Consider the following 15915-nt stretch of genomic DNA (forward strand, 5'->3'; position numbering starts at 1 on the left):
TCAGGGTGGCCAGAACCCAGAGGAGCTGTGGGCTGTAGGCCTCAGGCAGGCCTTGAGTGGAGCTCACCATGTTGTCTTGTGAGTTTGGTTCTAGATGCATTGGGTAAACCAGGAGACAGATGGTGAAAGTACCAGGGCCAGGTGGAGAGACATGTGGTCGAGGAAGACAATTAGTTGGTAAATCAATGTCTGGATGGAGGGGGATAGTGGAACAGGATGGAACTCTATGAACAAGTCCCCATACTCTGCGGACATCTTGATGTTCAACAACACCACTGCTCTATGTAACGGGTAGACAATCAGAATCTGTGGCTCTTAGGCAGCAGTGGCGACAGGGCAAATGTTATAAAATGGGTAATGTATTGTGAACCTGCATCAGCATCATCCGAGGAGGCAGAAAGACTATATTTCTGGGGGAATTTAAGTAATTTTTAGACAGACCAGATGCTTTGTATGAATTAACCATTTCACAACCCCCTTCACAGCCCACGTGGGTCTTGTCATTGCAACACCCTTCATCATCATCATCATCATCATCATCAGTTATTTATATAGCGCCAACATATTCCGTAGCGCTTTACAATTGGGGACAAATGTAATAAACTAATAAACAAACTGGGTAAAACAGACAAAGAGGTGAGAAGGCCCTGCTCGCAAGCTTACAATCTATGGGACAATGGGAGATTGACACATGAGGTTAAGTATACATTTTGCATCTTGGCCCAGCCAGACTGCAAAGGTAGGGTGACTCATAAGCTAAATGATCCTGTCACACAATAATGTTGGTCCGGGGGTAGTTGTCTTGTGTGAAATTGTGTAACAGGCTAAAGGTAGTGCCAATATCTTGTTATATAACGTCTCGGTTGAGTAGGCATAACTACATTATTTATTTTACAAGTAGTGTCAAATAATTAATTTCTGCTTTTCCAATGAACGGAAGCAGAGTATTCTTTTTTACAGCATCCCTGTGGCTGTGAACCTAACAAGAAACACATTTCACTTCAAGTTGACCTATTGCAAAGTTTTAAATCTTCTGAAGAGTCTTTCGTAAGTGCCAGAATCTAATCCTGTAATCGTTACATATCCATCTTCACCTCCCTCATTATTGTCCTACCTGTGGTAATAACCACATCTGTATTGCACCCTGCCTCCGGCTCTCGACGTGTCTACAAAATGGGCTTTATCATGAAAATAATCTTTTTTTCTACCTCGGCCAATTTCCAAGCACTTATATATCTTAATAACCATAATGCGTTCCTGTGAGTGCTTCCCAGCGTCTCGTGTACTTTTTCTGCAATTTTCCTTCTTTATTTTCCTGGTCCTTTTACTGTATTGCTCAGAATGATTGTTAGGTTTTCTAAACCTTCTCATATATTTCTGGAACGGCCCTTTTGTGGGGCTGTCAGTAATGATTCAGCGTTTTGCTACCATTTCAGACACAATCATGTTTTGATAAATTGTGTTTCTGGAGCATTGCTGTGAATTTTACTTCATCTGTTAAAATAAATGTAATGATTTTTTATGTAAACTGGGGATGTAGTTGTCAAGTACAAGTACAGTAAATCACTACATTAAACCTGCAGCTGTGACCTACAAACCTAAAGAGGCCATTTGATGGACTGAGTCAATGTGGACATTTAGGGGGGGGGGGTTCAAATTGGCGCAAGGTGTCGCGCTGTGTCTCAGGAACAGACCGCAGGGACCCATCGCGGCAGAGTTTGTAATCAAATATCTGCTCATTTACCCTCATGTCCCGTACAGATGCGGAGAGAAATTGAGTGGATATTCTGTACCATGTTAGCCAGCAATGTGCACATCCGGACAACCCCCCCATTTGCGGGCTGAAATAATAATTATGTGGCTTATCAATTCACTCAGTACCGAGTACAGTGTCTCAAACCTTCAAGATATTACCAGTTCCCTAGGACTGAGGTATGAGGCACAAAGTATCAAGCTTCCAAACATCAAGTTCCTTGTACAAATCACATACAGTACATCCCACATCATCATCAGCTATTTATATAGCGCCACTAATTCCACAGTGCTGTACAGAGAACTCACTCACATCAGTCCCTGCCCCATTGGAGCTTACAGTCTAAATCCCCTAACATAGACACAAACAGACAGAGAGAGACTAGGGTAAATTTGATAGCAATTAACCTACTAGTATGTTTTTGGACTATGGGAGGAAACCGGAGCACCTGGAGGAAACCCACGCAAACACGGGGAGAACATACAAACTCCACACATGATTTAACTAGTGTTAAAAAAAAAATATCGCAAACTCTTCAAGACTTGTAAAAACGCTTACTGTAAAACATGTATCAATGTTTATAGACTCAATACTCCTCATTACATTAAAACAAAATACATATCGCTTAATTTAATTTAGATACAAGTCAGATTAATGTTGCAACAATCCATTTCTGCTACAATGCCTTAAAATGATTCTTTGTTTAGGTTTGTATGCTGGTGAGCTTGTCAGATCTGATGGTAAATGTGATATGCAACGGGTATAAGTCGTTACAAATGAAATTACAATCAGGGACAGATTTGTATATTAAACCCGTGTTTCAGTGTCTGCCAGACACGTCCTAGACAAGATCAGACTGTATCTCTTGTCAATAATATAACAAGATTACCCTTTATAAAGCCTTCTACTCATTACTTTCTGTCTGGAAGGACGTCCTGTACATCATTCCATTCTGTGTCTGCTCTAGTCTGCTTGTAACACTGCAGTGAGGCTCTGGTTCCCTCCTAAGCCTCTGCCTATTAACAGAAGTGGGCAGCCTCTTCTTATCAGCCACCTTGTAGGACTGTTATTGAATACAACTGACATTATCTTACTTGCAGGGTCACTTTGCTGCTAATAGATCTGGGATTAACCCTACTGATGCTGTACAGGTGGGCACTGGTGCACTACAATACCCATAATGGCACATAAAGAAGATTTGGCATGAATATTTAAGGAAGGTGGCCAGGTCAGTAAGTGGGTGTACCCAGTATATGTGGCTTGGTCGGATTATAAGTATAGTCTAACTTGTCCCATTTTTTTCCACTTGGGAAGTTGGGAGGTGGGATGACGAATTTACTTTAGATGAATCTGGTGTAATTTTAGGGATTTTAAAATAGAAGAGAAGCGTATCTTATATACAGAGATATGTTCCATTGGATGATGATCGTTCAATGCCATGTGTACCAACAACAGGTGAGCATGGTATTGAAAGGTTGTTTTAAGGGAGTGGAAGGGGCTGACCGTGCACCCGATTTACTGGCATGACCCTGGGGAACGTGACACGCCCCACATGATGTGACACGCCCTGCATAGTGTGACCACTCCCCCTTATTGCTCAGCGGTGGTGGTGGGGAGGTATGAGTATCAATGCTACATACAACTGAGCATTTAACAGATATCTAAACAGACAATACACATATTTTGATTGAAAAATGTATTCTTCATTGGCATAGAAAAAAAACGAGTATAAGGCAACACATTCAAGTGTACTGTGTCACAGTGCAGCCGGAACATAATACACCATGAACCATGAATAAATCATTCATTATAGTACAATACAGGGCACATGGCAAGTGATGTGACATCCTACACTATACATCATTCACTGCCTTATTCATTAATAACATCAACTGGACAACATGTTTCAACAAAGATCAGTCTGTGTGATGGGGGAGGGGAGGAGAGTGAGGGAGGGGGGGATCACAGGCCTGAAGCTTTATTGAAAGACAGACACACATAGGGAATGGGGGAGGAGAGGGAGAAGGAGAGGTTTGTTCGTCCTTTCTCGGGACTGTCTAGGACAGTGTTGGCTGACCTGTGACACTCCAGGTGTTGTGAAACTACAAGTCCCAGCATGCTTTGCCAATATATAGCAGCTTATTGCTGGAAGGGTATGCTGGGACTTGTAGTTTCAACACACCGGGAGTGTCACAGATTAGCCAACACTGGCCTAGGATGAAATAGTCTCTAAGCAGGCTATAGAGCAGCCTACGACAGTCTTATCCCTTTTCAATACAAGGAGATTCCTGGCATGCTCAAAGACCCCTTAACACAGTTCATAAGGAGCCACGCTTCCCAGATGCCCCCAGAGGTATGTGCACCTGGAAATCCATAGAGTACGAAGTGGTACGAATGGCTGTTCTTGGGCACACTCCGGACTGACAGAACACGGTAAACCCAGTATGTGGGATAGGAGGGCGCGTGCTTACCGGGGAGCCCTGCCAGCCCGCCCACGGGGAACATTCTCCTTGTTGGCCATGGATGATGCCCCTCTAGTTCCAAGTCCACACTCTAAATAGAGCGGGTATCGGAAAAGTTTAGTATCGGCACATGCACAGTGAATGGCTTAGCCGGTACATAAGCCGTGAAGAGCAAGAGAGCGTTGGAGAGCCCAGTGCCTGCCCTGGGCACGCTGTCTCTGAGTTTATGTTCAAGAGCATCCAACAAGTCCAGTTGCCAGAGGCAGTCAATGTCTATAACTACACAGAGTAGAACCCCCTGGATTGCCATCCAATATATTACATTTACTGTGTGTTACAGCTATATACTTTCTTCTGTATTCACCTTTCCACATGAAGGTATCCATCTTCTGGGCAGTCATGAATATTCATGAGAAAGAGCACAGCCCATGTACTGGCAGGGAGCATGCTCAGTGTGCTTCTCAGAAACATCCCCTGCCAGATTTCAGTACATTGGCTCTGAAGGGTCACAGGAACTTCTGCCTGTCAACAGCTAATCTACATTGTAACTGGACTGTTGCTCAGATTGTAGACCTTCAGAAACTGCATGTTCCAGCAGTGGCGGATCTACCATTGGTGCAGCAGGTGCGGTGCGCTGGGGCCCATGGAGATAATGGGGCCCGCTGCACAGGGAATTAGCGAACTGTGGGCCCCAGTTCCCTCCTTCCTGCACCGGGGCCTACAGTTGGCTAGCTCCACCTCTGTGTTCCAGGGTACCTTAAATTTTAGAAAACTAAAACGTGTCATTCTGCACAATAGATGCAGTTCCGATTTGAGTGGACTGCGTAAAGTTAGGGGTATGTTCCTGCTCACCACAAAAATTCATGGGTGGGAGGTTGGAAGAGACGTAACTGTTCAAAAGCATTAGGTAACATCCCCTGGTGTAGGGGGGGAGGGTACATGGCATGTCTCCAGGGTCTGATCATCCAATAGGCTAACTAGGCTGCAGATTGGGGCTCAAGGCTTTTTGGGGGCGCAAAGTTGTGAGATGTAGAAACTGAAACTCATTTTAAAATATAAGCAAATAGCTGTTCTACAAAGTACAAAGAGAACATGAAAGAAAATGTAGTAAGGGTTTAATCTTGATGTATTCCCATAGTAAAAGCTGAAGACAATGAGTCGGATGGGGTACGTTACTGCGATGCTTTTAATAACAGCACTGAGTATAAAGACATATATAATCCGATTGCCATAAAAGTGACCTGCTTGAAATGCTGACTTACATTAATATAGACACAGAACATCTCTGAAAACACTACCTTGCAGACTGCTATAAATTCTGTCTGCATGCCAGCACACAAAACAGAGAGAGACATTCAGCTTTGTGAATTTAAAGCAGCAAAGGCAGGACCCCACAACTTGACAGTTTATTTTAAGGGTTAGGGTTGAGCTTGCCGCTTTAAATTCACAAAGCTGAATGTCTCTCTGTTTTGTGTTGTAAAACGGAAATGCCAGCATGCAGACAGTTCGGAATTTATAGCAGTCTGCAAGGTAGTGTTTTCGGCATTTCAAGCAGGTCGCTTTTATGGCAATCGGATTATATATGTCTTTATACTCAGTTTTGTTATTAAAAGCATCATGTTAACCATTACCTCCGAATGAGTCATCCTTGGGTGGGTGCTCGAGGATAAGCGAGGAGAGACAATGAAGGCTCAGTGATTAGCACTTCTGCCTCACAGCGCTGGGGTCATGAGTTCAACTCCCAACCATGGCCTTATCTGTGTGGAGTTTGTATGTTCTCCCCCTGTTTGCGTGGGTTTTCTCGGGGTGCTCCGGTTTCCTCCCACACTCCAAAAACATACTAGTAGGTTAATTGGCTGCTATTAAATTGACCTTAGTCTCTCTCTGTCTGTGTATGTTAGGAGACTTAGGGCTAGATTTACTAAGCTGCGGGTTTGAAAAAGTGGGGATGTTGCCTATAGCAACCAATCAGATTCTAGCTTTCATTTATTTATTACCTTCTACTAAATGACAGCTAGAATCTGATTGGTTGCTATAGGCAACATCCCCACTTTTTCAAACCCGCAGCTTAGTAAATCTAGCCCTTAGACTTTAAGCTCCAATGGGGCAGGGACTGATGTAAATGAGTTCTCTGTACAGCGCTATGGAATTAGTTGCGCTATATAGGATGGTTACAGGCGCAGGTGTGACAGCCCCCTCCCCTTCAGTAGCGCTCATTCATGCCTCCGTTCTGCTATATAGTTCTGATTTTAAAGACAAAATAAGTGTGTGTGGGGTGAAATAAGCTGAATTTTACATTAAGGACAAGTTAATTTTTCATCTTTAGCCCGGCATGGAAGGCAAGGGGGCGCTACAAGCGTGTTAGCTTATGGTTTATGGAACCCTTAATCAGGCCCTGCATGACTCCACATGACGTTACCACTATGGGTACAACCACGACTCCAGAGAGGGATGGTCAAACTCTTTCCCCAATTCTCAATGTTGGGAGAAATAAAGGACCTCGTGTTTCATTGTGACAAATGAGCACTATATGGTGCATATCGGCAGCAGTCTTAGGGGTCGGAATCAATTAGCAGCGAGGTTACTTGGTGGCCTTCTACACTGTTCATGTGCACAAAACTGCGATAATGAAAACGTTGATAATATTTGCATCTCGCAAGTGCGAAGCATTACGAGGAAACACAACGTGCGGGATGTTAATAAAGTACCTAGCAGCTAACAGAATCGCCCACTTACACTGAATATTATGTTGTCCTTGTTCTCGTGATCTATAATAGATAAAAACAATTATTGCAAAATAAAAAAAAGCAGCTACAATATCAATTACTGGAATCATTGTGAAGCATTTTTGATGACTTCATCTTGTCATCACACACCATAATTATGTATGTGTATAGGACAAAAAATGTAAAGATGACTTGTTGCAAAAAAAAAAAAAAAAAAGTTCAAATAATTAGCAAATAATCCAATCATCATAAAACAAAACATGATGGTTATACTGTACAGTCACTAACAACATTGTTGAACTTTTACTGAAGAGTTCAGGAGCTTGATGAGCTTTTGAGTGCAGAGCTGGGGCCCAAGGGGGGGAGCGGGGACTTCGGAGGTGGGGGTGACATCAGTCACCTCTGGGCTCTGTAGCTGCTGCACCCCTGATCTGAACCAAACATAAAAGACACACTACAAAAATAGTAGTATGATGAAGCCTTCTGGGTATATTGGTAGATTTGGCCTAGATGGTTACCATGTTCTTAGAAAAAAATAAAATAAAGAGGATCTTCCACCTTAAACAAAAATAAAAAGCTAATTATGTGTAATAAGGGTCCTCGCCCAATCTCACCTCCGTGGAGTCTAGGTGGTCTTTGCACTCAGTTTTCTTATATTGCAGCTGTTGTGTGGAATCCAGCTCAGCTAGCTGCAGGTTAATCTACGATTTGATACTCTGCCCGGTTACACGCTGATCGAATTGATTTATCCAAGCCGTGTACAGGCAGGCGGGATGTAAATCACAGTTTAACCTGCAGAGAGCTGTGCTGGCTTCCATGCAGAAGCTACAACGCGAGCAAAGCCCAGCCAGATTGTCGCAGGATCGCAGAGTTCTAACATTCCACCGGCGGAACACTCATGTTGTTTGTTGCAGTTGGAGACCCCCTTTAAAGTGGTCCATGAGGACTAGGGTCCATTGTTTGAGTGCTGGGCCTATGGGAGTTTTAATCTGACACTGAGAACCTAAGACCCTGGAGAAGTAGTAAGCTGTGGTGGGATCCTCATAAAGTAACAAGAACAAGAAATATATCTTGTGCTAATGTGCTGTCAAATGGACCGCAGGTCAATATCACAGCATACTAGAGGGGAGAGATATGCATTATATGAATGTCTCTGATATGGAGGCAGCCATTTTGTGGACTGAAGCAATATCCATTAGAAGACAGCCCATCAATAAACTGGGAACAGGTGTTACCACCAAGCATGATGTGACAAGATTACCTCAGAGAAGTCACTGGTTTTTTCGTGAATGGCCATACTCCATTTTCATGAATATTGCTCCATGCAACAAAATGGCTGCCCCCCACCGTGTCACAGGTACACTTAATGATGGCTGCAACATATTCAGTAATTTAAGTAGATAGATTACATTGGTCTTTTACAGGCAGACATTCTACTAGCTGACTAAGGAAGCAGGAAGGAAAATTCATTACTCGGCAAAACCTGGCCGCAGTTCAGAATGCAAATTACAACATCGAAAGCCATTTGGAAAGTTTAGTTACTTCATTTAAATTATAAAATCAGAATGTGGAAGCTACTGCCAGAAACGATTAGTGCTTAGTAATGGAAAATTTAAAAATGCTGACTAAAATGTTTAGCAAGTTCATCTTTTTCTAGGTTTACATTCAGGGGTGTCCGTGTAGTAAAATAAAATAAAATATTACAAAATTTGCATTCAATTTTTTTTTTTTTTTTACTGTATTGAAAATGACTGGAACTTACCCCAAGGACATGCTGGTACCTATTGCTTAACTGTAACATAACAAATGTCCATTTTACAGTGACCTTCAAACACTAGCAATATGGTTTATTAATTGGAGGGAGAAAGTGGGTGAACAGGGGTTTCTGGGATCTGAAGGAGTTTTAATTAAATAGACAACATAAAAAAAGACCAAAAAAACCAAACAATAGTGTTTAATACACTTACTGAGGTCAGTTTGTCTAAATACACTATTACAAAAGGTAGGGTAGGCTATGCAGCAGGATTATTATAACACATACATTTCTTCATTATTATATTCGACATATTTTAGTCCGGGTGACATTGAGAAAAGAAAAACTGCTTTTATTATAAAGTAAAGATGTGTTTCTTGTATCTTGATGATGTCAAGATAAAATCCGGGGATTTACTTTCCTGGGGAGTGTCGAGTTTGAGATCTGCCAGTTATCTGGAGCTTTCAATGTTGCTTTTAGAGGGGATTAAATTCAGCGCAAGGTGTCTCTGGAACGTCTGCGGAATGTTATGGCTGGAATGGGGTGTGAGGAACAGGGCCGTAACTAGGGCTGTGCGACCGGGGTGATCGCCCCCGGTGCGCAACGCTGAAGGGGGGGCGCAATTTAGGAATATTTTAAGTTAATTTGGTGAAAATTGAGAGCTAGGGGGGCGGCATTTGTCTTTCTCGCCCCAGGCGCTAGAATTCTAAGTTACGGCTCTGGTGAGGAAAAATGAGCAGATTATTACTAAAACTGCCGACAATGCGCACAGAGCGAGGTCCGTGCACCACATCACCGGCAAATTAATCACCCCCTTATAGTCTTATTTTCTCATAATTCCTGATCCACTTAAATTATCGGTAGAAATATAAATAGATTCTCATAACTTATAGCTAATTAATCACTTGTTTCATCCTCTTACCATGTTCCCCCCTCCTCCTACATGTAATTTATTTTACTTGTGGGTCATCCCGTAAGTAAAAAGAAATTACTTTATACATATGGAATGTGGTGGGTGCTATACCAATGGAGAGCTTAAGGAGTAGTGGGGGCAGGGGCATGGTTAAATCCAGACCCATATGTTATTCCCCTGTTGGGGAATTTATAATACTCCCTAAAAAAAAAATACAAAAATTCTCTAGAAGAAAACCAGTCACATTTCTATCTTTACTGTGAAAGAATGTTGAGATTATTCAATGGGGGAGAGAATGAAATCACACAGAATACAGGTGTCCTACTATATACAGAAAGGCATTTTGTTGTTGCTGCATTTCTTCTGTACACAATGTACTATAGATAAAGACACAGCACACAGTCACGGTCAGTCATGACATAAAAAAACACACAACAACATGAGTCACACGAAATGGTCTGCTGGAGTCTCTCAACACTAAAAAAAAAAAGAAATTACACAAACAACGGTTGAAATATAAATAGGTTTTTTTTAATCTTTTTCTTAGAAAACAAGAACAAAAAAATATGCACTTGCTTAATGCTTAACATATCTGATTGCTTACTAGTAAGATTAGATAAGTACATTGAACTCTTTTGTGTTCAGGATGTGAACGGACAGAAGCATTGTCCACTAACAAACACCTAGTAATAAATTAGTATACTTGAAGGCAATTTCATTCTAGTCAGACGTTTTTGGACAACATATAAAAGCACCAAAACATATGAAATACATTAAAGGGTAAATTGATTTAAAAGTTAACGTTGCTTAGTTAAAATTATGTTGTGTACTACTTACTTGTATAACTTTTGATTCTTGAAATAGGACTCTTGTCTGAAATTCTCTGTTGAAGACTCAAGACATGCTGCCATTGGACCTCTAACAACATATCTAACCATTGAACAAAACTGGGGAATGCACAGATTGATTCCATAGTTATCTCTGTTGCTGTTGGAGGTATCAGGAGTTATTTCAGAAAGTTTTAGTACTTAACAAAATTATTTTAACAAGGCAACGTCATTTTTCGAGTGGATTTACCCTTTAACAAAAGAATATAAAAGTTAAAGTAAAAGTTAAATAAAAATAAATATATGGAGACCTCTCAGAAAGATTGTTCAGATCAGATAATACAATGACTATATGTAACAAGTAGTATTATTCTCAGAGTGAAAGTCTACAGTGGACTAATTCTCTGTCATAAGAACGCTAGACAATGGAGAATTCAAAACTAAAACTTAGAGGTAAATGTATCAAGCTGAGAGTTTTCCAGCGGGTTTGAAAAGTGGAGATGTTGCCTATAGCAACCAATCAGATTCTAGCTGCCATTTTGTAGAATGTACTAAATAAAATGATAGCTAGAATCTGATTGGTTTTTCAAACCCGCCGGAAAACTCTCAGCTTGATACATTTACCCCTTAGTCTTTAGAACAAAGGACACAGATAGTTCTGAAAACCGGTAGACAAGTAACAGGGGCAATAGTACTGTAACCCATAGCAACCAGGGAGATTCATCCTGTCATGTTGTAGCACAGTTTAGAACACTGATGGACAACAAGTGGCCCTCCGAGATTTTGTCTGTGGCCCCCAGTTCCTTTCTGCTTTATAGTCAGACTCGTTATAGCTATATGTAACATTGGTTTAATATTCCTGTGGATGTGTTATTACAAATAGCGGTCTCTCCTTTATTAATTGTCTTGTTAAATTATATCTCAGATTAAGGGTAATGGGCGGCACTTTTGAATGTTAGAGGGCCACCCATGAAGCACATCAGGTTGCCTATCAGTTGTTTAGAACAGGCCTGGCAAACCGTGTCTCTCCAGGTGTTGGTAAACTACAAGCCCCAGCTTACCCTGCCAGCTATCGACTGGAAGAGCATGCTGGGACTTGTAGTTTCACAACACCTGGAGAGACATAGGTTGGCCAAGACTGGCTGACAATATAAAAGCAAGCATCTAAATGTTGACCGTGGGGTACAGCACCGTTTTTAAACAGATTCCCTAAATGTTCCCTAAATGACATAACCAAGAAAAAAGTATTTACTTCTATCCTCATTCTGATCTGAATGAGAGCCAATGAGTGCAAAGAAATACAGGAGAGGATAAGATACTCCTTCCTGATTGGCTTGTACACTTTCCGTGCAAGAGTCCTTCTCTGACCGAACCTCCTTCATATTTTTTTTTCTTGCCTTCCCGCGTCCCCCAGCCCCGTGTAATAAATCAGATGGACCACCCCCGGGACCTTCCCTTATCTGACGCCTGAGAACCTTCAACTTCAATACAGTGAATAGACGCTTCTGAAAATTAGCAAATTACAAACGTGATTGGTCACTGGGAGTCGTGAAGGGGGAGGGGGGGGTGGAGTAAATGAGAAGGACTTATGGGGGTGGGACCACCTTCATTTACCACATGGTGGGCTGGCAGTTTATATTAACCTTTACAATACCAGTTTACAAAAACAACAAACATCTGTACGACGTCTACAATAATTAAAGTCTGCCAGACAAAGTGACAATACACTAGGAAGTAGTGGCGCCACTGAGGCACAAAAGTGCCTCGTGCCTCAGTCGTGTCACTATATCCCTGTGAGTGGATAGGCTGTATTCTCACGAATATTGGTTCAGGGAACCAACAATGGCTGCTTCCTCTGTGAGTAGGTGACCAGTACTAAATTGTAATAGAACAACAACAAAAACAATGGCAGGTACTCTCATCCTGAGAAATAGAAGTCCAGATGACTATATATGCAAAAAAAAAAAGTTTATCCTTTTTTCATTTGTTTGTTTCTAGAGAAAGAGCAAAAAAAAAAAAAAAAGAAAGAAAAGAAAAACACAAAAAGTGATGCATTAATCTTTAAGCAGTGCTAAATCTAATAACACCTGCTTACATTATTGAAAAGAGTTTAAAAATGAGATGAGGACCCCTCTACAAAGCATGGGGGGGAGGGGGGTGAAGATATGGTAAATAGGACAAGTGCAGCATTTTAGAACCTGATCAGTCTACACCGGAGCAATCCCACGTCCGCAAACAGTTATTGGCCTGATCTTAGAATCCTCATTCTAAGACCCCCAAACTGTATATCTGTACCGGCTGCGGTATAGGTAGGTACCAAGCGTTCAAAGTCTTTTCAGCAGTACGGAGGACAGGCACCACCTGCCAACAAAATAGTACAAGCGTCTGTAGGTGCCGACGGCAGGCTGTACTGTGCCGTGTAAAGAATCGGAGCAGGGAAGGATATTCATCTGTGTAAGGTGCTGCTATATGTCTGGAATGCCTTCAAAACATAACAGAAGTGCCATGTTTGAGGAGGTTCGCTATGCAATGTTTCACCTCCCTAGAGCACTGCCCTGGCTAAACTTCATATGAACTTTCCTGTCTATGTGCATGAACAGCTCCGCACTCCAGGAGACTCAAATTCCCTTGAGCTGAAAAAAAGACATGATATGAACAGGACTGCAAAGAAAATTGTATTGGCAGAGTTCTTGGCATCCTGATAAAGCCTCACTGATGAAGCTGGGTGGAGGTGAGGTCTTGTTATGACTGGCCTGGAGAACAGTGACCCCGCTTGTTCTGTCATTCAAGGCAAGCGGTACTCTCAAAAGTTTGTCGCTATTTTATTTATTTTTTTCTCCTTCTAAGGCTACAGCAGGTCAGGGAGGTGGCTGTAGACGGAGTCCAGGAGTTTTTGGCTGGCTTCCTGGCTCTTCACGCCGGCAATCTCAAAGAGACGGTCCAGTTTGTCCTCCGCCTGCGGGATTTCATCGATGACATGTAGCTCTTCGGGGCTGAGGATGGGAAGCATTTCGTCAAAGATGGGCTGCAGGTCGCAGGGGTCTAGACGAACCTGGCGCAGTACCGTGTCTTTCTTTTCTGTGACAATAAAACATATAAATCAGTAATTCAATAAATCACATTGACTAACATTAGTGTGTGCAAACATCACGTCATCCCCAAAATTTCATCCAACTTTCTAATGCATCAATGAACTGTTCTATACACACAAAATAAAATTACATTTCTGGATATAAGAAGTGCTGGTGCCCGTCCATGTTCCGGCAGCCCTGCTCTGCTAGTTGCTGACAGGAGATAACCGTTCCATCACTGCCTGTACACACTGTCACTGCTGCAGGGGTGCGGTTAGTACGGGGGCACTCCGTTCCTCCTGGCCCAATGTGACGGCGGTAGTTCAGACACAGTTTTTGATTAAAACTTGTGTATTATCAGTAATAACCTACTCCTTACACACACTGAGTACAGCTATATGTTTCGGTTCCATCATGCTAAGGTTTTTGGCTTATCGGGTACACTGCTTTCTCACAACTTCCAAGATGCTGGACTTTATTGCTCTTATCAGGCTTCTCCATGTACAAGCTTTTCACAGAACACAATTCATTAGATGGTCCAGGCCTCCCCTGGGACCGCGGGTTACATGGTCCAGGCCTCCCCTGGGACCGCGGGTTACATGGTCCAGGCCTCCCCTGGGACCGCGGGTTACATGGTCCAGGCCTCCCCTGGGACCGCGGGTTACATGGTCCAGGCCTCCCCTGGGACCGCGGGTTACATGGTCCAGGCCTCCCCTGGGACCGCGGGTTACATGGTCCAGGCCTCCCCTGGGACCGCGGGTTACATGGTCCAGGCCTCCCCTGGGACCGCGGGTTACATGGTCCAGGCCTCCCCTGGGACCGCGGGTTACATGGTCCAGGCCTCCCCTGGGACCGCGGGTTACATGGTCCAGGCCTCCCCTGGGACCGCGGGTTACATGGTCCAGGCCTCCCCTGGGACCGCGGGTTACATGGTCCAGGCCTCCCCTGGGACCGCGGGTTACATGGTCCAGGCCTCCCCTGGGACCGCGGGTTACATGGTCCAGGCCTCTCCTAGCTGGAATGCATACAAATACAGCTGGAATAATATAGTCATTGGTGGGCTTAACCATTCTCCTGTCTGAGGCAGTAACTGACCAGTGTACACTGTAAGACACAAATTGCTATTATCATAACAAGGACTCTCACCAAGAAACAAATCCCTAATTGAGCATACAGCAGGAAATTAATTATATTTTAAAAACGAATATCCCACATTCCACAGCCTCTCAAATTCTGTGGCCCAAGACAACTGCCTCTTATATGGTAATCGATTTTCAAGTCAAAAAACTTTTGATAGCCTTTGCTTTGTTACCTGTTTGGGATACAATATGTGCTCATCATATTAATTCATGATGCTCTCAATCATCGTAAGGAAAACTGACAAGTTACTTATTTTGCTTATTTTACTTATATAACCTATAAATTGATTGAGCAACTTCCATTTCTGTATTGTTGTTTAAGATGCCTGTCTGGTATTGGTAGCTGATGTGGAGTGTTGGTCCTCTATTGTCATTTGGAGGCTGGGACTCTCATTGTTTAGAGTTAGCAGAGGTGCCGTGAATTGGCGGGTGGCAGCTCTTTTACTGGCCGACAGCAGTGTGCCGGGGGATTTTCTCTCTGTATTTATGCCTTTCTGGACAACCACACCCTTCAAGCACCTGCTATGAACCTACAAATTGATAGAGCAACTTCCGTTTCTGTAAAATTACTTATTTCTGAAAAAGATTTGTAGATCTCCGACTGAATGGAGCTAATCCTATGTTCCGATGGTTATTGCTGTGCAACAAGCTGTCAACAGTGTTCTATATTCTGTTACATGTTTCATTAATTGCTGATCCCGCTCATAAAAATAAATACCAAGAATTAAGCAGTAACAAAACAGTAATTATAATAACCATAACAAACATCATCATTGTTAACAAACAGTAAATAGGTGGCATGCTCATATGGTCAAGGACCATTTACAAAAAATGCTATATTGTTGTTCAGAGCATGACAAACATAAAGGCTAAAAATAATAATAAAAGGTCTAAAATAGATGCTACAAAAGGAGCAAAAACAAACAAACAAAAACACTACTACCGCTCCACAAAAGAAATAGGTCAGAGTTCGCAGCCGTCATCTACAGAGTGTGGTGTGAGCAAATTTAAACACTGTCTTTGTGGTGTACTAATTTTGTACTACAAAAAAAACAAAACAAAAAGTAAAAAACAAAAACAACCCAGCAATAAGGATCATCATCTCCATGGAGCGTGGTACATAGTGTACATTCCATGCTGATAAATATTAGCTGGGACAGGACAATTCAGCCTGGGCGTATTGATGTCATTGTAGTAAACAGATAGGAGGGGGGGGGGGGGGGAATGACTAGATTTGCCGCGTTTGTTCGGTGACATGCCCAATACTTCGG

General features: G+C 42.5%; 1 protein-coding gene across 1 annotated transcript in view; it reads right to left on the reverse strand.

Annotated features, from left to right (window-relative positions):
* Window positions 1–10116: 10116 nt before the first annotated feature.
* TNFRSF21 (TNF receptor superfamily member 21) overlaps window positions 10117–15915 on the reverse strand; it is an 81825-nt gene continuing 76026 nt past the window's right edge. The window contains exon 6 of the mRNA XM_075201343.1: window positions 10117–13512. Coding sequence (XP_075057444.1) covers window positions 13283–13512 — 230 coding nt within the window. The 3' untranslated portion in view covers window positions 10117–13282. The remainder of the gene's footprint in view (window positions 13513–15915) is intronic.

The sequence above is a fragment of the Mixophyes fleayi genome, chromosome 3, assembly GCF_038048845.1.
Source record: "Mixophyes fleayi isolate aMixFle1 chromosome 3, aMixFle1.hap1, whole genome shotgun sequence".
Taxonomy (NCBI): domain Eukaryota; kingdom Metazoa; phylum Chordata; class Amphibia; order Anura; family Limnodynastidae; genus Mixophyes; species Mixophyes fleayi.